This window comes from Calidris pugnax, unplaced genomic scaffold, assembly GCF_001431845.1.
Source record: "Calidris pugnax isolate Ruff unplaced genomic scaffold, ASM143184v1 scaffold89, whole genome shotgun sequence".
Lineage (NCBI taxonomy): Eukaryota > Metazoa > Chordata > Aves > Charadriiformes > Scolopacidae > Calidris > Calidris pugnax.
In genome coordinates, this window is record NW_015090865.1 from 2183630 (window position 1) to 2208088 (window position 24459).

Here is a 24459-nt window from a genome sequence, read left to right on the forward strand (position 1 = left end):
TAGAAGGATGAGTCTTTCATTCCCTGTTTTCTTACTCTTTTGGCAGCACCCACTGCCTGCTGTGGCTAAAGAAGGGATTGTTGTCTGTGTGGGTCTTTGTTCTGAGGGGTTCTTGTATTTCCATGTTCAGATGTCTGCTGCCATTGGAGCATCACAAGGGCACAGGCAGGAGTAAATGGTAGCTCTGTTACCAGCTCAAGCAAGCAGAGGGGAATAGGTGGAAACGTCCTGACTCTTGTCAGTGTGATGGCACAGGGGTAGCGTGTGATGGGGGAGCAGGGAGATCAGTAGTATCTTACATAGAGGAGCAAGTGGGGAGGAAACAGAGGTAAGTTGGGTGCAATTTGGCATTTCTCTGTTTTCTTGTCTGCTCCTCAGACAGCACTTGTCGCTCCATTTGGCTTTAAGTTGTTCCTCAGTCTAGGGCTGGTGGGTCTGATGAGTTACTCCTAGCTAATGCTGGTTCCTGACAGACGTTTACATGGCTTTATGAAAATGTATGTCTGATTTAATTAGTTGTATTAACTCAGATGTTTACAAAGGTTCCTTTCTCTGTCTCGAGGAGCTGCTTTCTAGAGTGTTTTATGTCAGCTATCTAATAAAACTTCTTTTCATCTGTAAAATAACCTGATTACTGTGAGCTTTTTTGGTTTTCTTTGCCGGTATTTTTTGTTGCCTTGTGCTGTTCTGTTTCCGAGAACTGCCAATTGCGTACCAGTAAGTCGTATCTCTGGAATTTGTTTTCCTGATCTTATTTTAAAATAATAACTTCAGAATGTCTAATTGTGCAGAAGTATATATTGCAAACACATTGGGTAATGAGACAAATGAAATTTGGAGCTGATTTTGCCTCCTTTTTCTTGTTTGAGTCCCAGAAGCAGATAAGGGAGTAGCAGATGTTTGTGGATTTGTTGTAAGTTTTATAGTTCTAAACAGTAAACCAACTTATCTGTCTCAAATTCTGTTTATAAGCTTTAATTACCTTAAAGAAACAATAGCAGAATATTATTGTATGCCGTTTAGAAAAAATGATATTTATGGCTATTTGTAGTCTGTCCTCAGAGCTGGTTGTCACACTTAATTGCAATCCTTTTGGTTAAGTATTTTGTCAATGTATAACAAAGGCTTAAAATAAGTATGTTTACACCGAAGTATTAGAATTTACAGATTAACCCCTAGCAAGTGTTATAGTTGGTCACTATCCTCTCCCAAAATACAGCAGTTTACTCTGGGGCTGCAAAGTATGAGCTGTAGAAGACACCCAGTGTGTTTTTTGTTTTTATGCAGACTAGAAACACTGTATGTGTAGCAGGCTCCACTTAGCTCTGGAAGACATCGAGTTCTCTTACCAAGACTGCTTGTCTCCCAGTGAAGTGCCAGTGGGGCAGCCATACGATGCATACTGGGGTTTTACTTTTTACTGGTATGGGTTTTATAAGCACTCAGTTACATTACTGCAGCTCACGCGGAATTCAGTTGGAGTAGGATGATGGTCCCGTGTATTTAGATCAAAATTACAGGAACAGCTTTCTCCTTCACTGACGTAGGCGGCTGAGTTGACTCTATTTCCCACCACAAAGCCTTTTATTACAATGTGATAGGAATGAAAAGATATCTATACAGTTATTTTTATCTGTTGGTAAGTGTATGCTTGAGTGAGGCAATTCTGCAGCTGCTTGAAGTACTTAGCTGTTTGAAGCCTGATGTTATAATATCCAACTCTCTGACAAGACTGTGTGTTTTGAAGCCTTAAAATCCATATGTATTTTAGTCTCATAATGGAGAAATAAACCATTTTAATTTTATAATCTTATGATGCTAACCTCTGCTCCTTCCGTGTAGCAAAATTATTTTGGTAACTGGGATTGTCAGTGTTATTTTGTCAAGAATAGTTTATAGTTGTGCTAATAAATTTAATTTCTTGCTGTTACTTCATCTCCCACTAGATTTAAGAGTGAAAAGCAAAAAACATTATGGTAAACACACCATTATATGACCTTCCTGGACCTATGAAGCAATGAGGTTGTTGAAGATATAATAATTCACGTTCAGAAATTTTGCTATAGTCCTACATTTTCATTATTTTGTTTTGTGTAATGTATGAACTATTCCTCCTCTACCTCCCACTCCCTGTGAAAAAATCTTCTCTTATCTCAGTTTTAAAAAGCTGTTCTTCCTGCCTTGTTAACGTATAAGTAATTGCAAATTTTCCTTCCATAAACTCAGTCCAAGATTTTTTCTTGGCTTCTTTCTCCCTTCCTTCAGCATAAGATCACTGCTAGGTAAAATGGAGTTCCATTCTTCCAATTCCTGTCATCCTTTCTCTGTCTGTTGTGGAATTTGTGAGTCAACACCAGGAAAAGGTTTTTAGTTTCTGTTACTGTTTGTGGGTGTTTTTTTCTGCTTTCGTGGCTGCAGAAATGTGAGTTGGGAGGGTGGGAGCTGATATAAACTATGGTACCTCTGTTGAAATGATAGTTACAAGTAGCCCACTACAGTTTCATATTTTCTACTTCACATGAAGAAAATAAATCAGAAGTAAAAGCTGCCAGGCAGCTCGTAAAGAGGGGTTAGAAACTTCAGTCAGGAGCTGTTTTCAGCTTCAAAACAGTGTTTCTTAGAGCATTCCTTGGACAGGCTGTCAGTCAAAAGCTTTGTTATACCAGGATCTAAAACCTCATCCATGCAAAATGAGGCCTTTAATAAGAAATTCTGTGGTGCTGTGAAAGTTGTGCTCTAAGAATGTAGAGCAGGGATGTATGACAAGAGTGACAGTGGTGACACCCCCAGGTGGCCTGACCTGACCTGACCTTGCGTACTCAATAAAAATGTTGTGAGCTACCCGTCTTCCACTTTGAGAGCCAGCCTGTGCCCTGAAGGAGAGTGTGTTATCCTTATCAGAGCACGGATGATTCTTCTTGGCTTGCATTACCAAGTCTTTCATCTTCCTGAGCCAAGGAGTGTGTGTTATACAAATAAGAAAAAGAAAAAAAATATTATGGAACACAAACTGTTTTGTAAAGCCAAAGAGTGACTTGCAAATAGATGCAAACTATAGCTGCCTGAAACAACGGAGGCATTTTGGACCAAATTGGAGAAGGAGGTTGACCTGTGTGAAGAGAGTGTTGTTGTTACTGCCCTCTCTCAACGAGGAGCCAAGCTCTACCCACAGAGACTGCTGAAAATGTACCTTGAGTTGGCGTAACTCGGGTTACTGTTGTCTCCTAGCACTGTCTTGTGCTGTCCTTTTTTGGAAAGGCTGTTGAAGTTAGGCAATTCCTTCTCTTGGTAACTTTTTATAACGGCGGCTCGAGTTCAGAATCTACGCAAGCACAACCCAACCTTCAACGACTCCATTGAAATTCACCCAGTAGTGCATGTTCTACTAGATCAACGAAGTCCCTGGACCTTCTGGATTGTTGGTAGCGTATTTTCCCTCTTTTCCAGTTGAGCTGCCAGTATATCTTGTTTGAGCACTGGGGAGTAGGGAGCCAAGACTCCTGCCTGCGTCAAGTAGCTCAGTGGTGTTCCTGAGCCCCAGGTTTATCTGTAGCTATTCTGACCAAAATGCTTCCAAAATGCAGGTCTTTTTCCCATATTTAGTATTTACATGCTTCTATAATCCATTGATTATTTTTTTTATGCCATTTAAAGATTGTGAAAATAACACAAAAGTTTCTCTGTGTCCATACCCTATTGAAAGAATTGTGCAACTAAAGGGGTGAATTCTCTTTTCGCTTTATGTCCTGGTAATGTCTTCATAGACACTGAAGATGGAAAAGCCTTCTCGCATCATTTACAGTACATCTGTTCATTGCTATTTGCAGATTATTCCTGACAAATTAAAAAAGTTCTTTTCTTATGTTAATTTTAAGCATTTTACGTAGTGGGATTTTCCTAGAGCTTAAACTTAGGCTGGTTATTATACAGTTTGTTGAGTTCACTCTAGGATAAACACCTTTCTTTGATCTAATCTTGAGCCACCTAATTGGATATTTTTGAGCTTGGTGCCTCATTTCAAATTGCTCTGAATTCATCATATCAGTGTGTTTCTCCTCTATTTAGCTACAGTTTAATATTGCAGTTTAGTATGTGTTCCAATAATTTGCTGCATAATTTGTTTTTCTGCTGTCACGTTAACTTCATTTTCTGTATTTGCGTATATCATTGGTAGCACACTTTCTTGTTTTTCTCATCGAGTGCACTAATAAGGAGTTCGGGAGATAATTGTTTGGGAATTTGTGGAACTATCCAGGTGTTGAAATTCCTAGATGGTCAGATGTCTTATGTGCTGGCATGACTGTAGTAATGAAGTCCTTATACAAACAAATGTGGGTAAAGAATAGTAACACAACACATTTTATTTAGAAACACCAAAAATCCTGTGTGAATGAAATGCCAAATTCTTGACCCTGTTTGCTTTCTTAGAGGAAGTGATTAATTCATCATGATATAATTCCCTTTAGGCTCTTATTTTACTCAAAACATTTGCAAGCAGATTGCAATTCGCAGAGTTTTGGCCTCAGCTTTATTTAGTGACTATTTTTAAATGTGTTATTTCTGAATTGGTCAGAACTGTCTAAACTGTGTTTTTCAGCTAAGGGAATGCTCTCATAGATTTGAGAAAGTTGCATGAAACTGGTTTTGATACCTGTGTACAGAAGGAAAAAAGAATAGCTTGGTTTATTTAACCTCTTTAGAGCCTGTACTGCTTAGTGTCTGTAGTCAGTGGCAGATGGAGCTCGTGATTGTCATGGATATCTACATATGTGTCTTAAAATTGATGGCTCTTGTTTTACTTCCCCCAGTAAAAGGGGACTGTGTAGTGCCCTGTGTTGAGCTTCAGGAGGTTCACATCAGTTATTGATCTCAGATAGAAAGATCCCAATTGGTGCTAGCAAATTTCACAGCAAATGACTGAAAAAAAGCCTCGATAAAAATTAAAGTCAATTGAATAAGCCAGTAGCTGCAGAGATAATTAAACTTACAATTGGATTGATCAGTTAAAAAAAATAACATTTTCTGTATAAAAGTGCTGTAATAGCAGCAAAATAAATAAAATAGTTGTGTGATTTTATCTTTGTAGCTGCAATTTAGTTACTTAAATTTGATTGAAAAGTTGACTTTTGGTTAAATTGTGCCATTGATTATTTTTTTTATTTTTTAAATAGAAATCTTTTTTGATATCAGAGGTCCCTTTTTGCAAGGAAAAATCAAGGTTTGATGAAATTACTTCGTGATAACTCAATTTGATTTGTACAGCTTCCAAAGTGGGTGTTAACATGGGGGAAATAGAGTTACAGTGATTACTGTTGAATACAGCTGAAGAAATTGCAGAATTTCATCAGAAATCTGAAATGAAGTATGTAATCAGAGTATTTGGTTGTGGGGACAATAACAGTGGCTGTTATGTCACATGTTTTTTTATTACCTCCTTTATGTATGAAGGTGTCTTGATATATTTGAGAGAATAATGGCCTTTTAGAAGCGAAGAAGAAAATTATTTTCTCTACCTTTTGAACTATAGCATACACTCACCTCACAGTCTTCATCGACAAGATTGCAAATAATATGCAAATACTCAACTTTTATGCATTGCTTGACCCTGTTTTTATAAGGAATTTATGTTTTTAAAAGAAACGGTTCCTTTCATTGTATTTTTTTTAATAAGTTGCACTTTTTATACAAATAAAACCTAGTTAGCAATATGTCACTATTAATGTAACTAATGTTCACAGTGGCCAGATTGCAAGGTTGTGACTAGTTGTAACATCATGAAGAATTGATTTTTCACAGTTTCATTATTTGGGATGAGCCTTTGCAGGTATAAACTCATTGCAAATCAAGATAAACATCCATTTCCAACACAGGGCATAATCTTGCTCTGATCAAAATCAATGCCAGAACTGAATTGCCTGGAGAATTCTATTCTTTTAATAGTGATAATTGCTACATCAAAGTAGTAATAAGCAAACAGGGTTAATGGGAGCAGTGACCAAGGAATGAGGATGTTAATACCTCCTGTGCATTTTAATACAGCTTTAAGAAAAAATTACCAGTGGAACATGTTATACATTGTATATATTAAAAGTAGGATATGCACATTATAAGAGTACTGGGTATGAGGTCATCTGTGCTTATGTTTGGAGAAAGAGCAGCGTCTCTAAGAAAGGAAGTACAAACAGCAATAGGAAAAAAGTAATTGGCTACCCTTTCCTGCTGGCATAATAAATGAGATTACATCTTCAGACCGATCCCGAGTAGTAATTTCCTATGTTAAGTAGCCAGATTCCATAATGAATGACAGCAGTAATTGCTCAATCTGTTGTAACAAGCATTAAGAGTATATAGGGAAGGTTCTTCTACAGAGATGCCCCAGCTCTGTCTTTGAATCAGGAGTGAGGAATCCCAGCTGACTTAAATACCTTTCAGTCTAATTCTCCTTTTTCTCTTGCCTAAATTTAACTTTTCAGGTAACATTAGTAAGCTAATGTTAGGGTGTATGCTTGATTTAACAGGCTGCAGAAGACTTAATTGTGATATTGCAGACTATAGCTGTATGTAGAGCCAAGACCACTGTTCTTCTGACTGAGCTTTTCAGTTCAAAGGACTTTGAGTTACACTGGGGATCTAAAGATCAATTTTTGTCTGTGAACTGCAATGACAGCCCTTCTCTGGAGTAAAATGGGTCAGAAAGCTCAAGCCTGATTTGAAATGGATGGCTATCAACTCAACTCAGAGTCAATTTCTGACTGTCTTTAAGAAAGAAGCCCAGCCATGGCTTGGTTACGTGTTCATTGTGTTCACTACACAAACATGTTCCTTTCCTCTCTTCTAACGTTAATTTCAGGTCAAACCCTGGCCTTGTGAGGGATATGCCTTCATCCTTCTCTGCAAAGAGGAGAATGGAGAATCATAAGTCTAGTCAGAATAACTGCTTTGAGAGCTAGAAGCTGATATTTGTGAACTTGGCCTCTGTCCCATCAGCTGTGAAACACTGATTAAGTTCAATCAGGAGTGACTGCTGGAAGCAATCCTTGCTCTTAATCTTGATAGGGTAATTTTCTATGTTTGTAGAGACTAAGGGTAAGACTTTCTGTGGCAGCATTTTTATTCTGATCAGGCATACACTGTTGAAGACGGTGTTATGACAGTCCCCTCTTATAGCACCGTGTTTTACGTGACAGTGTGGTCTTGGTGCCCACAATAAGAATAAACCAGAACATGTATGAGAGTGTTCTTCCTAGATTAGAGCTGCTTGGAAGTAAGCCCAACCTTTCTGTTTCCATGGGGACTTTAAATCTGTCTACAGGGTGGTCACCTTCATGTGTTGGGGTGTGTGTTTTCTCCTCTACTAGGTGGCACTGGTTGACTCAGAGCCCTTTTGAGCTACAAGAGTGATAGAGCTGACTCACATAAGTACATGTTCTTGTAATACAAATAACCCTGAATCAATCCAGAATTATTTCAGTAAAGACAAAGAGTATCAACTACAATTCTGTTGTAAGCAAAAAAAAAAAAAATATATTAAAAAATAATCAATAAACCCCTTGAAATTGAATTATAAATTTAAAACACTAGGCACCTTTCTTTAGAGGTGGCTGATTAATTTATCCAATTGCAGAAATCTCAGTCATAAAGGTTTCTGAAAACATTAATTTAGGTCTCTTGAAAACAAGGGGATATTAAAAGTCTCTTGAGATAAAAGCTATGAGATAAATGCAGGAAATCAAGCATATTATTTATGCCAGAAAGAGAAAAGTACAGAACATCTGCAGAAAGCCTCATTTGGATTTTGCTATTACTGTCAGTTCTACATAGAAAACACCAGCTATTACAGATAAGTAAGTAATTTTGGTTTTCCCTCCCTCTGCAGAGGACTAAGCAAATAATGAAGTCAATGTTCTAACTAATAAAACCTATACAAAAAAGTTTGTACAAAATGTTTTTAAAACTAATAATTCTTTGTTGCACTCAACTGATTTATCTGGTGATTTTCTCTGGAGACTTATAGTTGCTGTAAAAAAACCCCAAAAAGTCTAAAGGCTTTAAAGATGTTTATGTTGTCAAGCAATAGAACAGTATATCATTTTTTGGTATTGTTTAATATGGCAAGAAGGCTAGAATCTGAATGAAAAAGAAAGTTTCACTGTGTCCAGAAAATGGCTGTAGCAGTAGGGTAGGGAATGGGTAGAAGTTAAATATGAGGAGCAGGAATATAATTTGGATGTGCCTATTCATGGGTCTGGCCTTGATTCTGGTACCAAAAACTGTCATATGGCATTCTTTGGAAATGCCTTTTTATCTCTAGCAATGACAGTCTCAATAACTGGTTCACATACCAGTGCCTGCATTTGTTTGGATGTGTCCCATTCCTCCTAGCTAAGCTCTGCCTATAAATTCTTTTTTCTTTTTTTCCCCCCCCATTCCTTGGCTTTGAGGGAAGAAGAGAGAAATCTCTTCATTTTTTTCCTTTCCTGAAACACTTTTAAAGTCTCTGACAGTCAGACTAGGAGTCTCCTTGGGGTAAGTTGTCATCTTAGCTAGGTAAGGACTACTACTGCAGTTCTGAAAAGAAGTAGCACCTTTGCTGTTGACTGGTTGATTGGTTAATATTTTATTTTCTCTTATCTCCACAATTAACTGTTCCACTCAGTGTTGGTTGTCACTGTATAGTGCATTACCATTGTATTACTCCCGAGGAGCTGCCTTCTCTGATGATATCAAAGCTGATTATGCAGTTCATGCTTGCACCAGACTTGCTTGATGAAGCACTAATTAAATGAATGTAGTATTTGTGGTGTGTCTTGCTGTGTCACTAAAAAGGAAAAGAGAGACTAGAAAATGTGATGTCTTTAGAGTGAAAGGACAACTAGCTCCTCTTTGCCTTTTTCACTAAATAATTGAAATTAGTCAGTTGTAAAAATGAAAAGATTTTTACATTTTAAAAGCTATTCATTTGTTTGAAAAATGAAAATGATTTATGTATTTCAGAGTGAAGAAATTATTGAATTTCAATAGAATTGTTTGCTATCCTGTGATAATTTATATAAAATATTACTGCAGTACATGTAATTATAGTTGGGTATCTAAATTTGAACTGTTAATTATCTTTAGCTAGCAATTTCATGGAGGATAATCATATTTCCTTCAGTTGAAAGGGAACATTTTAAGTAACAGATGAGCTACAAGCCACAGGTTTTTGGCAGTAATTGCTGCTACTCCCCTATTTTCAAGATAAATCTCTTAATTAACAGCTGTATGGCAGTGTCTCTCTGAAATATTTCATCCTCTTAAAGAAGAATCCTGGGAAATAAGTAATGGATTTCTTAGATATGCAAGGAGGAAAAAAATAAAAATCTCCTGTGGGTTTTATTGGCTTCTTAATTCAAACTGTAAGTATACTCAGAAATAGTTGTGTTTAATGCTTTTACCTCTTCTCTGATATATTTACCTCTCAGTAGTCAATAACAAAGGCTGTTTGAATTCATGAGGGGCTTGTGAGATGAACTCCTTAAAGTTTACTTTTCCAGCTCTAATAATAAACACACTTCTGCTAGCCTGAGGTTCAGAATACATGTGTCTCCAGCATGGTATTTAGCCTTCCTAGGAAACATGTTCTATGTGTTTGCTGTAGCATTTAACACATTTTTATTTTATTTTTTTTTTACAGTAGTATATGGTAATATAGTTTCTCATTTTCTATGCATGATTAAAGAGATTTCTCTATCTTCAGAGGATCTAGGCTGAATTGGAAATGAAGATACCCGCTTCCCAGTCCCTGATTTTCTCAAGAGAGTTATTTAAAAGTTTCTTTCGAGAGAGTTATTTACAAGCTTGGAGCGTAGCATTGAATTCAGTGATGGTATAATGTAGCTGTGCAGCCACTCGTCTCTTGGTGTCCTGGTTCACTTTGCTACTTAAAGTGTGGTTGAAAAAGGCTTCAGATCACTTGCCTTTTTTTCCGCCAAAGTCTTCTTCTTTACATAAAACCCCCAATGATAAGTGCATCTTGCAAATGGTGGATAGATCAGGCTTCATCGCTTTGCACTTTGCAGTGTAGCAGGAATAAATAACATTTTCCTATTCCTGCTGGGTCTCACAGCATGAAAAGAAAAGCAGAGATCTTCTATAAAACCCTTACTGCTGTAGCTGTGCATAGTCTTGGGGTTTCTCTAAGTTTCTTTCTGAAGTATTTAGGGTGGTTATTTGCAGGCAGTGCTAATGCTGGTATAATCCAGCAAACTCTTTGCCTGCCGTGCTGCATCCCGTGTCAGACAGAAGCCTTCTGATCCTCCACTGTAAACAGTTTCTATCCATCAAGGTATTCTGCAAGACATCTCTTAACTGTATTTTACGTGCTAATCTGTGTGCTTGTGCCAATTCACTTCAGAGAAATTTTGTGTTAAGTGCATGTCCTTGAAAATTCAATACATGTGCCTGTCGTGGTGAATGGGGAGGACAAGTAGTTGAGCGGGATGTGATCCGCTGTCAAATGGAAATGCAGGAAGCAAGAAGTTACCTTGATCCCAAGTGTGGGACTGGGTATATTCCAGTGTTGGAATAATCTGGGAGTGCTGATGATCTAAAGCTTATGGATAGATACTGCGTTTACGTTAAGGTCTAGCAGAAAGAGAAGTTTATTCTCTGGTTATTGATAATTGACAGGGTAGTAGCTGTTCAATTAGTACTGATCTGTTTGAATTAACCTGGCAACTCTTATCTCAGTTTTAACAAGTTTTCTCAAGAAACTAGAGGTATACTATAGTACCTTTGTTTCATAAAGGGATTGCACATCTGATCTAACAAAAAAAACCCTCAGTCATCACTTGATACTCCTGATACCTGTAAGGAGAATAGTGCGTTATCCAGGGACCACACTAGAGCAGCACCATCATGGGTGTGTTCAAGGACCAGTTGCATCCTGTTGCCATTCTGTCCTAGGTTTAAATCTGATACAAGTTCATTAGTTGGACCTGATTATACCAAATGTGATCGAGAAGCATTGAGATTTTGGCAGTGAGAAAAGAGTAAAAAACATACCTTGCAGAGAAAGACGCCTTTCTAGTCTGATACAGCTGTAAGATTAGGGCTGAGTTTACAAGAGAGTCTCTTGTAGCTTATATTAATGCTAAGGCTGCTTTGATTAGTGCCTGAGTGCTGACCCCTTCTCTTCAGAGTAATTAGAATTTGAGCCCTTTTAGGCTTTTCTTTACTGTGTTCTCAGAGAAAGGTGATTTCTTCGAGGTTTCTGACAACAGAAGTGGCAAAGCAGGCTGTGGAACTGCTTCACTTATGGCATCATTAACTGAACAAATCAGAACTTAGTTCTTATTTTTGGTAGAAGTGAGGTGCACCCTGAAACCACTTCAGATATTTCAGGTGTACTGAGGTGTCTTGAAAGGTGCATGAAAATAAAATGCCAGAAAAAACTAAAAAAGGTTCATGAGACTTTACTGTTGACAGTCCTGCAAAAACAACCTAATAACTAATACTCTAGGTACTTGCTTTTCAGATAATATAGGTCTATTTTTGTTCTAACATGTCTCTGTCTCTGATATCTCCTTTTTGTTTCCCAAGTCCCTGCATACATTTGTATTTTGTGATGTGCTTTTCATGTTGCTTCTGCTGAACTGTCTTTCTTTGTGGAAAGAAATTAATAAAGCTAAGCCAAGGGGAAGGTGATTGACTGTCCCACTTGGAAAAAAAAATAAAAATATTTTGCCTGTGATAATAAGCTCAAAGCGTTCTCTGGGAATTGTACTTCTAGAAAATCCTCTTTGAATTGAATTTCAGCATTAAAATTTATGCAGCCATTTGGTATCATACTTTTTCCTTCAGGAAAGATAAATATTTCAGTCTTTGAGCAGTGTGAAACTGAAAACATTCGCCAGTAGCCCCAGCTAAAATTGCAGTAGGCAATCCCAGTGATGAATAGTATGTGTTTGCATTTGGAAAATATACAGTAAACACTGCAAGTATAAAGCATTACAGACAAAGAGATGGATCATTTTCTCTGATTGTTACACAGGCCATTTGAATGGTTGTTTTGCAGTTTCGTAATTTGTTGCCACTTAAATAAGTTGAGCATTTTTTCTTCAGCTCAGAAACTGCTTAGTGTAAGGAAGACACGTATTGCTTGCTTAGCAAAGCATCCATTAAAACTTGAGAAGCTGAAGATCCTCATGGGGTAGTTTAATTTCCAGAAAACACCCACAAAAGCAATTACATTTTTAATGAATAATTTATTTGGGGTGCTTTAGATCAGATTCTTGTTCACAGTTTCTCACGTTATGCATTTCAGCTTGGTAATCGGTTTGGTTCATGCAGGTAGGTTTTAAAACCCGCTTAGATCTCCTCTCTGGAGACAATCAGATGTCAGGATGGGGTCTGCTGTGTCTCTAGATGCTGTCATAGTCTTTATTTCCTCTGTGATTTTTTTTTTTTTAAGAAGGTGATAGACTCAATCTTTCAGGTTGTTTCTAATGTAGTTTTACTTATTCCAATAATGGTAATGCCCAAGAGGGGGCTAGCTTATGACGTGCTCCAAGTGCCATTGTGGTATAGTTTTAACATGTGCCTTCCGATTGCGGTTCCAGATATCCCACCTACACAGAACTAGATGAAAGGCACTCTCTTAAGTTGGTAATTCCTAAACCACTAGGATGTAAAGGTCAAAACACCACTTTCTTGTCTTCACAGAGAAGTCTACAGCTATCCATTTAGTTCTAAAAACCTATTTAGTTGGGTTTTTTAGACTCCCATTTTCTGCCCTCTACTGATTGCTCATTCATCAGATCTGCCTGGCTTGGACCTGGTACCTTTACAGAGTGCCATTATCCCCAGCGAGGTTTTCCATGATGACAAGGTCCTGCAACCTTTCATCTGTTGCAGGATGAGAGCTTAGTACATGAACTCCTTGGGCAGAAGGCATACCAGGTTTGGAGGTTTTTCTATGAAGTATTTTGCTCATGTACAGCTCAATCATTTCTATAACAGCAAATAAACATACTCAGAAACTTCCTTTCACTTATACCTCAATAGGTGCTTGTAACAGAGTGTTTGCATCAATTTTGCATGTACTTGATTATTGTGAAGTGGGAGCAGCACTTCTTGTAGGAAGGCTGTTGGAGAGCCTTACTGACTTTTCATCTATGTAGAGGTGTTTATATATCTCTGAATTTACTGAATCAGGTGTTTGGATGAAGATGGCCCATCACGATGGTGGTTTACAATTTGATTATGGTTTTGTCAGTAAGAACTTCACCAAGTGGCTGATATTACAAGTCCTTTTGCATCTGAGATAGTTCTCTTTCTCTGTCTTCAGATTATTTCTCTGAAAATTATACTTTATCCAGACTAACATTGTGGGGATAACTGGATCATACTTAATGGTGTGATATATAGGAGGTCAAAAAGATCAGCTGGTCCCTTTGGGCTGCCAACTTTTGAGTAGTCCTTATTCAGCAAACAAAATAAGCAGTGTTATCTGCAGAGAAAAACCCCAGTAGGCTTTGTGAACTGGACCGACTTAAAGTGGTGACTTCCAAGTTGGTCTGCTCCCTGGGTGACTGGTATTCAAAAGTCTCATTCTGAGAATAAGAGTAAGGAATTCACTTTGATGAGCAGAGACAATGTGCTTGCTCTAATGGCTGGGGTTGTATGACAGAACTTGCAGTATGGTCTCTGGATGGTTTATAGCCATGTTGCAAACAAAATCAATTAGACGGCTTTGACTGGCAGGTCTACATAACCAGTAGGTCTACATTATGAAAAAACAAAATAGGTAGAACAGGTATAAAAATGAATGGAAATTGACTTAATTTTCCACAAACTAAAGTTTACTCACAACTGAGCGACTTTCTAGGTACCATTAATATTATCTGGAGAGTGTATATGCATTATTAAAGATTCTTTGTAGATAATAGTTATCAATATTATAACTCACAACTTGTGAGCTCAAGTTTGCTGGCACGGCAAAGTAAGTTTATATGACTCTCAAAGATCTGTACACAAGGAGGTAACCCAGTCTGCAAGAAATCTTTTGTTTATCCCAGATTGTTATATTTTAGTTTGCCTCCCGCTGTCTTCTGACAAGTACAGAATCAGCACTGGTTGAAAAAGTTTCTAGGAAACATTATATTTGCTATACTGGTTTGATGACTAATCAGCAGCCCATCCTGCTCTGCCACATGTAAGGATTTGTGTGTTTGAAGATGAAATGCAAAACTTCCGTAATTGCATTTGAACAGCTGTATAGTATAAACTTCTGAAACCACTCCCTTGTAGTGTCAGCTAAAACTGACCATCCCTTAGATTTATCAGCAGAACACAAAGTAAACACTTTGTCACATCTAGCCTTTTGGAACATGAGAAGGGCATTTGAAAGGCCCTAGCAGGAGATTAGAAAAAAGATGCACCTCTGACCCAGCACTGATGGTGATTTTACCATTAAATTCACTGACAGCAGAATGAGAACAGGATTTTGTGTTATGACCATGACCTGTTATGGCTTATAGAGGTGCTGAGATATCACAAAGATAAAAAGCATAAAGGTTGTCAGAAAAATATTTGGATAAATATTTATAGTCTTGCTGTCTGTGCTTTACATGCTTATATTCTATTCTGATCTCTGCAGACAGGAGCAAAGTGTTGAGTATGACATTTGTGGAGAAAATAGAAGATGCATTTCACAGAGCTACCTGTTCAGCCGCAGCATTGATTTTCCTACAGCAAAAAAAAATAAATGTTTGTGGTTTTGTTTTTGTTTTTTTTTTTATAATGCATATTCTGAAAAATAAAATAAAATCCATCCAGCATCTTTCTGGAAGGTGAACAGCTGCAAGAGAAAAGAAGTTTAGTACAGAAACTGGGTGCCTGAGCTCTATCGTCACTGCCAGTTGATCATGTTCTATAGAAACATGTTAATAGAACCTAAAAATATAATTTAAATGTAATTCAATTGTAGTACAAACTGACTGAATCCCTTTCTGCTTTGAACCGCAACTTTTTAGAATAGGTCTAATATCAGGAAAGTCATGCTGAAGGTTAAGCATGAAAGAGCTTTTGTGACTCAAGTTAAAAATTTGCCTAAATGTTTAATTTAATGTGCAAATAAAATCAGGGATTCTTTCCATAGCCGATGTTTCCCCCAGAGGAAAAAGGTAAATTGCTGAAGGAAAAAACATTCAATTGCTATTGGATAGATGAATGTCTAGAGGTACCACAGTGTTTGGAGACATAGCAGATTATGTGAAAACTGAGTATCTATGAGAAGGAAATAGATTAGCTTTGCAGTGTTTACTTGTCTGATTGTTTGCATTGCTACATAGATAACACTACTGTCATGGAGAGCATACGTACATCACGGATCTTGTGGGAGACTGCCTTTTTCCATTCAGCCCCCAAAATACCGTGGGGTTTTTTTAAGTTTGTAAGGTCATGATTGCTTTATTAAAACAAAAACAAAACTGCAGAAAAACTCTCTACCTAGGCAATTTGCTGTGTCCCTTTAAAATACTAAGTTACGACAGCATCATTCATATGGTTACATAGGAATCACCATTCAAATAATGAAACTCTCCCAATTTTTTGCATATGGGTCTTCTCAACTTATGTTAACTCCTAATACCACTCGAGAAAGTCCAAGACTTCTCCGCAGTAGAAGGATCTTACTGTCAGGTCTTAAAGGATAATATCATACAAGGTTAGTGACAAATACTGTAATTCTGTGTTTTTCTTTATCAGTTGCATTTTCAGGCCTTGGCTTTACCACCTTCTACTTAGCTGGGAAGTTACACTGCTTCACGGAAAACGGCCGGGGGAAGAGCTGGCGGCTTTGTGCGGCAATTCTCCCGCTCTACTGCGCCATGATGATTGCCCTGTCCCGTATGTGTGATTACAAACATCACTGGCAAGGTGAGCCATAGACATACCTTTGTTCTACTTTATTTTTGTAAGCCTCGTATTTCTTTGATTTGATTTTTTTTTTCATTAAATAACATGAGTTACAACACAATAGCGTACTATAGATTTTCCTTGCTCTCCTGGATAGATGCTGAGGGTTTCAATGTCTGAAAGTACTGCAGGGGCCCTTTACCATTCTGCATTCTTATATATACGATGGACACCTTCATATTTATAGACAAATCCACATCAGTGTATTTTTTAACATCATCATTTCTTACAAATGCACATCAGTGCCATAGTTGGCATGGGTGGATCCAGCTGTGGGCTGGATGGTGTCAAGATGTATTCTAGCCAGTGTCTTTCATTATTGTGTTCAAACCTGGGGCTTTCAAAATCAGTGTGTGTTTTCAGTGAAGTTTTGCTCTGGTTGCTTGAAAATGAAACACAGGAGCAGGCAAGTATACTACCAAGGAGCAGGGAGAACCTGACAGAACAAATCCTCTTGCCCTTCAGGTAGAATGCGGTTCCCATGGAAAACTTAAAATTGCCCGTGTGTGAGAGCTGCAAATAACTCATTAAATGGCCTTATTTTGTTTCATCTTCTTTTATTTTCTGGTAGGAGTATGAGATAGTAAATAGCATCAAAGAAAGTTGCTCAAAAGGTATTAAATCAGTTAACAGGCATACTTAGTCTTTGACCTTTCAGGTACTTTTAGGAGGAACTCACCCAGCTCGAAATCATTCTTGAGAGCTGTCTTTCTCAGGGGCCTTTCAGGAGTTGCAAGTGAATTGCTGAAATGAATTGTTGTAGCTACAGTGGCCCACCTCCTGAAGGAAGATAATTGTCCATCTTACATCCTAACTGCTCCCTGTCTGCACTGGAGGATGCCTTTGGGAACACAAACCAGTCAAAAGTAGATCTGGCATTTTAGCTGCCGTCTTCCCTGGGGGTACGTAGGCAGAGACAAGGAGCAGACTGTAGTCAGTGCAATAGTTTGGGGTGTACCTGTCAGCAGGAGAGCTCTGGATGCTGTAAACAGCACAGTTCATCTGTATTGTTCATAAATGGAAAACCTGGTGGTGGTCATTGTAAATCATGGCAAACTGAAAGAAGATATTTGGGTTGCCTAACCTTAAAGGCTGGTCAGTGTTGAGCTGGAACATCATGAATGTTTAATACCCCATGGAAACCATTCTGTTTCCCCTTTTCACCTCCTGGAGCATAGCCAACCATCTACATTTTGGGTATTTAAAATGTTGGAGATGTCCCCCAAAACTACTGATTTTATGTGTTCTGCGTGATTGTGGTATTCGGCTCCAAACTCTTCATGAAAAATTTCAGGTTTACATTTTCTAGATTAAACACTTCCAGGTCAACCAAAAGTCTTTTATTTACAGTTGTCACTACTGGCTGTCCTTTCCATGCTAACATACTTCTGGTTTTGTTGCTTTTCTTACCTAGATGCTTTCGTTGGAGGGGTCATTGGCCTCATTTTTGCTTATATTTGCTATAGACAACACTACCCTCCTTTGGGTAATACAGCTTGTCACAAATCTTACGTCAGCCTGCTAGATCAGAACTCTGTGAAGAAAGAAGAGAGACCTACAGCAGATAATGCTACTGGCCTGCCTCTAGAGGGAATAACTGAAGGTCCTGTATGACTTTAAGAAATGTGCAGAATGAACTTTTAGCCTTCTCACATTTCCTCCAAACTGGTCTCTTAACACGGTGTTTCTTACTGTACGTGATTTTTCCATTTGTTTCTTTCCTTTTTATAAAGAAAAATGAAATATTTTATTTTTAATGCCATAATATCATCATACTTTAAAATTTTCAGTTCATATTGACTTACTGAATTACCCATTTTCAGTCTACTGCAAACAGATAGACTACTTGAGGGAAGGGGAAAGAACATTAATAAAAACAATCCTATGTGGAGAATGATTAAAAGAGTAATTTTAAGAAGATGTTGTTGAGGATATAGTAGATCTGGAAACAGATTTTCTGAAGTACTGAGTGTCTTCTAGAAAGTTCTGGTTGTCTTCAGCACTCATTGATTTTGATGGGTGATGAGTACACACAGCACTTTTCACCAGATGTTCAGCATCTGTTGTGGCCAGCCATTTCTTTATATAATTTGTTTAGTTGGGCATCATCCTTATGTTTATCTTGTTGTCTTCTAACATAAAAATCTCCACATGCTGGTAGAACTTTGTATTAATTGTCAAGTTCTGACAAGGTCATTTCGAGCTACTAATGATCAAGCAACCTAAAGGTATGAATGGGTAAGTGTTTGTAAGAGCCAAACCTTGTGCATTAGTAGTTCCACAGGATGATGCTGACACTCAAGAAATTCCACACTGTTAAAATTATCAGCTTGCAATAACATACATGTTCATAGGATGGATTAGAAACTTGGTATTACATCATTAGCAATTTTTTGAGAGCTCTTGCAGTTATTACCATCAAAACAAACTGAAAGAAAAGAACACCCATGACATTCAACAAGCTGAACTCTTTAAAACATTTTTTAAAAAAAATCCTGAAACTATGAGGATAAAGAAACACAACATTTTCTGTGAATCTCAGTGTGCCATGTTCATTCTTGTGTAGTTACTCACTGCAGCATTGGTGATCTAAAGAAATGCAAAGATTTTCCTTTGTGACTCTGGGCGCGCAACCATGAATGCTTGTGGTGGTCTCCAGCACTGTAACATATCCAGAGGAATGCTGGAGACAATTTTCCCCTAGACCCATTCCACGTTTTCAGCTCATCATGTTCTTGAGCATGGTGTTTGCAATGGTTGGCTTGGTACCTGAATTGAAACTCACCTGAATCAAAACACTGTTGGTATGGAGAAGTTTATTAAGTGTATGACTTTAGTTAATTTATTATTGGTAGGATCCCATTTTGTTATGTATGCACTATGCAGTATACATCACATTCCTGTGAAATGATGTACCTTTGGATGGCAAAATGTCAGATTCCAGAATTTTTTTCCGTAGATACCCTGTGAAAATGCAGGCAAATGTTCCAGACCACACCTCAGTGGTTGAACATTTCTTAGCTGGAGCTGCTGGTTACAGTGATCAAGATAGCATTGATCAACGACCATTATTACGGTGCTTTAGACTGGAGGAGACTGCTGCCATAATTATACTTTGTGTTCCTGTTGGAATATGTATTGGCCTTGTAGGCATTTTGTGATTCAAACAGCTCAATGTCTTTATGTAAGGCTTGTCATTTACTTTTCTCAAAGCTTTGTAGATTTTTTTTGAGAAGAGCCACTTCCTGATTGGCAACACTTGAATTTTTATAGAAAGAAAGTAAATTAGAATCCCTTTTAAAATAAATGTAATAATTGTGTATAAGAGGATGAAACCATACTATATATAAACTTATATGATATTTGGAAATAACTATAAATAGGAAATGAAATTAAGAAACAGAATATAATAGACATGAACCCAGGACAGTTCTGCAGAAATTAAGCCTGATCTACTTGTAAAACTGATACCAATTTGACTGCGTCAGTTAGAGGTAGGATTTTTTACTGGGATTTACATTATTCTGAGCTCCAGAATAGAGACAGTTACCCAAACACAACTGTGATTTTACTGGTGTATATACACTAGTTCACAAAACTAGGGTCAGCAAAGCAAAATTATTCTGGCATTGCATTTGCACTGGATTTGACAGAACGCTTCTCTGGTGTAACTGAGGTCTTATTCTAGAAATCCACCCAGTTTAGTGGAGGCTTAATCTTTCTATAAAGTTTTTAAACCATCCTACAGAATTCTGTAACAGGGATATCATTTTCTATTACTTCATATGGGAGGATTAATGAAAGCCCTAGAGTAAGGGTATCATGTCTTTACATTGTATAGGGATTAGCCATTAGCTTTTTCTTTCAGCAGGAACCCTAGTCTTCCAGGTTATATGCAAATGTTAAAAAAAAAAAAATCTTAAAATTAGAAGTTTAATACTGATGCATAGAGCATTTTGCATGTATTTTATATAGATCTGGCTTATTCTCAAAAACGAGTGGGGCTTCCTAACTGTGCTGTACACATTCCCAGTCTTTTAATGGCTTTTGATACAAACAAGCTGTCTTCTTTGGGATGGGGAAAGCTTATACAGTCCTCAAATGAGCAGTGGCTGTTAAAAGAATGGAATATGAAGTGTAATGCAGCATAAATACTTACATTGCAAGAGTAATTGGTGAACTTTGCAAAGCAGTAAAGAATAACGTCTTTTAATGGGAATAATTAAATTGAAAGTCATAAAATAGACAATGTAAAAGCTTTGATTAAAATGTTATTAAAATTATGAAAGACTTAATGACGTGAAACTTGTGGATGCATCTGTGGGGGCTGTAATTACCAGTGCAAAGTCAGCGTAGCTAGGAAGGCATTTTTGTGGATCAATGTATTTTAATCTCATGCTTTCTCAATGTGAAGGAAATGTAATGTTGTAACGCACCAATAAAACAACACATGAATGTGGGTTTGTACATCTGTGTGTTATCATTCTTTTGAGAAGAATAAAAGTTACCAAGTTAGTTTCATCAGTAAACCACGTTGGAACAACAACAAAAAAAAACACCCAAGCCCTAATGTGACTGCATTATTGATAAACAGCAACAGTTCCAAAAGTTGTTACTGATACCATTAAAATGGAACAGTCTTTCTCCTTTACCCAAAATATTTTATCCAACTTTCATCCAAGAAAATGTACAGTGTAAGTCTGCAGGGTTGAAATTTTTAAATACTCAACCAGCTAAACTGCAACAGGTCTCTTTATCTGTCAAGCTCTGTATCTCAAATAAGACTAGGAGTCCCACAGTAAGAAATGTGATTAGACTAGAAAAGAATAATAATAAAAAAATAATAGGAATGGAAAGATCTGCCCGAGCCCCATGAAACCCATTCCAGATCTGCTCTGTCAGCAGGAAAACTGTCTCTCCCTCATCAGCCCCTGCTCCAAGCAAGCCCCTGCGAGGAAACAGTGTGTTTAGAGCTGTATGTTGGAAATCACAGGAATGGAAAAATCTGGAATGGTTCATCTTCATATGAATAACAAATGGAGAAACTGAGACTTCTGAGTAGCAGTAGCCATACCAGGGCTAAACATAAATTAATGAGGGGAAACCACTGAAACTGTTTAGCTTGGAATATTAAGAATTAAATACATATGTATAATAACCTGTCCCAGCTTAATCCTTTACACAGACACTTAGTCTTTGGGGTTAACAGAAGCATCAATATCTACAAGCTTCCAAGCCTAATTAATGCACTTATATATTATAAACAACAATTACCCACACTACAGAATACAACTCTTAAGGGACTAGCTCTCATTACAGAACTGCCCAGCTGAATGAAAACAAGCTCCAGCAGGAGGGCTCAGGTTGCCATTGATACATAAAACCTCTCACTCTTAAGCCACAGGACACTCTTTAAAAGTGACTTTTACAATTTTTAGTATTGCAGTGAGAAAGGGCAATGAGTAAAGAGAAGTGTCCAAATGCACTTTCGCTCTCAAATTTAAGGGAATTCTTACTCTGACTCACAGCTGGAGCAGAAACAGATTCCTGCTCTTCACATTTTTGATGCTATAGGCTGAGCAAACCCACATCTGATCTGCGGGATGCTGTTTGTGACTGGTGAGGGCACTTTCACATGTGCTTTGGAAACAACAATTCAGAAAAAATCTCACTTCTGTCAGGATGCCGTCAGAAGGCTGGCTGCCAGCACAGCTACACTCACAGCTGTCTAATGTTTCACTTTTAAGACTCTTCTAAGACACTACAAACTTAGTCTAGCCTGTCATCAAACATCCTCAGCCTGGCACAGCTATCAGTTTATCATCCATTTTAGACAGCATGAATCCTGATGTGGTCACATCAAGAAGAGACAGAGCATATCTAATAAAGCTGCTCTTCTTCAGACCATTGCATAATGAAACTATGTTTCTGTGAAATCCAAAAGCTTTGTAAAATAATATTGTTTGATTCCCCTTGCTGGGCATTTCCAGCACTGTGATGCTACTGCCATTAGAAGCCTCTTTCCTCCAGCTTTCTAACATCTGGTCACTCCAGCAGAATGGAAACAACCTGGGAAATAAAGACAACCCTGGTCTGCCATCACAGGGACCATTGGTATGAAAACCACAGCTAAGACCAATTTTGCCACTGTTCTAGTTAGCATCACTCTCTGACAGCAGGCAGAAGATAAAGAGATGCTAATTAAGGTACATGCCCATTACATAATTCCTGGAAGAGATCTAAACCGAAGAATATTTTATTGAGTCCCAACAGCCTTGCCCGTTGCCCCTTGCTGGACACACGGAGTAGGTGACTTGCTGAAGCCTCCCAGGAGTCATATTATTGTCAAAATTCTCCTTGAGCTTTGTATTCAAATCCTTGTATAAGGGTCATTAGGGAAAAGGAGTCCCCACTTTATTGAGAGCGATATTTACAAATGCTTTATTATTACTCAACAGACTGTTGAATAACCATCTCCTTTAGCAAACAGGCTGAATATACAATCCTGTTGTATTAGTCTGTATTCTCTGCACATCATTCTTATCAGCACAACAGAGCATTTGTGTATACAAAACTGCATTTCATCTTCATTTCCAGTCCAAAGGATTGAAGTCACAATAAAAGAATCAGATGCAAGTTCTTATTGAAACCAATATAACACTGTGAAAAAGGAAGGGGAAAAGAACATTACGGCAATGCCACAATGTCACTCTAATCTAAGAGGTGTAAACCTGTCTACGGAGTGAACGTGCTGGAATTCATATCTGCAGCATTGTCTGGCAAAGATAAAGCAATTTGAAACATCCTCTGCATCAGTGGATGTGAAAAAGCCTGGAACTGGCCTCTTCAAACAAATCAGTTCACAAAACAGAGGCTAGAAGTCACGTTTCCAAGGGTTGTTGGGAAAACAGGAATTCTATTTCACAAGCATGTGACTAAAATAAAAATTTTAAATAGTTTCAATTCCACATTTTAATAAAACTCAGAATTTTAGGAATATTTTAATTGAAAAAGCCTCAGTGATTGATCTCTCCATACAGCTCAGTGTATAAAGCCCTCTGCCAGCACATGGAGAGGATGATTCCCATGCTTGCTCTTTTGAGGCTTCCAACCTACTTGTGTCAAGCAAATGCCCATAGTAACAGGGTTATTCTCAAGCAGGTGCTTTGTTCCTTCCTAATTTGACCATAAATTCTATTCTGGTCCGAGAAACCTCCCCCAAAATATCAATGCAACTATTCTGTTCCTGTGAATTGTTCTGATGGGAAATAGTTTCGTTTTAATTTTTGACCAATTTATTTTTGGCACCACCTGGAGCCCCCTCTGTTTTAAAACTGAAAGAAAACACCTGTGCTACTCACCCCCAGAGAGGGGAGCACAGCTGATCTGAGTTTTCAGTTCAGGCTAATGGAGAACAAGCACAATCAAAGATAAACCCAGCTTCCTGCAGCAACACCTGTAAGTAAGTGCTGGGAAGCTCAGGGAGGAGACATGGCTTATGGTGCAAGAGGAGGTGCTACAGGAACTCGTTACTAGTAGGTGGATTTACATTCTCCATGAGGAGATGGAAACAGCCTCTATTCTATTTGGGACTTCCCAAGGTAAATGGAAATAAATTCGTTGTGAGTCTGTTTCAGCTGGGAATTCGTGAAGTTTAAACACTTCACGGTTTAATGCAGTGAAATTGTAGAACAGCTTCTTGTTATGGATATAGAGGGGGGTGAAAGGATTCACCTGGTTTCCTGATGGCTCTTAGTTTGTGCAGGATTTCTGCAGCAGGGGAAATTGGGGCTGGCCACCTAGTGAACTTTCTCAGCTTCGTAGGTTTTTTCCTAACTCTTGATAAATGGAGAAGCACCAGCTTTTGTGTTCTTAAGTGTATTCCTATCTTCTGTTAAATAGAGCCTGGTTTCTAACTTGAAGTGTATTAGTTTACAGCCAAGCACAACTATTCATCTCTTCTAGTTTTACTTTTATGGAAGGATTATTCTGAATAAGTTGACTAGTTTTCTGAACCTGTGTCTGTTTAATGCTTATAGTAGTTTCTAAGGAGTCATACAGAACTGTTAGGCAATATCTTACCATTATGTTGTCCTTGCTAAAAGTAAGAGGGAAACTTGATATTACCTCTACTACTATCTTCCTGTAAAACTATGGTCATGACAGGATGGTTTATTGAGTTTAATGGCACTGGTAATAGCTATACAATAAGAAGCATTTATAATGTAGTTAATGCAGCGATGAAGTAAGGTGCTTATATATTAAATCATAGGAAGAATGCCTCGTTATGTTGTGATAATCCATTAAATAACTGGAGTCACTGCTGTAATTAGTACTAATGTTCAGAATCATATGTGAGGTGTTAACACCCTCAGAGCCTAGTGAAGTCAACCATAGCTTAAGCTTACTTTTCCTCTACTAAATCTTTGCTGTTAGTGCTGCTGACATTCATCTGGTGCATCAAGATTGTGAGGAATCTGTTTTAAACACCCAAACTAACAG

The 24459-nt window shown here is 37.9% G+C and overlaps 1 protein-coding gene across 2 annotated transcripts in view; it reads left to right on the top strand.

Annotated features, from left to right (window-relative positions):
• PLPP4 (phospholipid phosphatase 4) overlaps positions 1–20424 on the top strand; it is a 49953-nt gene extending 29529 nt beyond the window's left edge. For both annotated transcript variants that reach the window (XM_014945194.1, XM_014945193.1), the window contains exons 6-7: positions 15748–15918; positions 17372–20424. In XM_014945194.1, coding sequence (XP_014800680.1) covers positions 15748–15918; positions 17372–17571 — 371 coding nt within the window. In that variant the 3' untranslated portion in view covers positions 17572–20424. The remainder of the gene's footprint in view (positions 1–15747; positions 15919–17371) is intronic.
• Positions 20425–24459: the final 4035 nt, after the last annotated feature.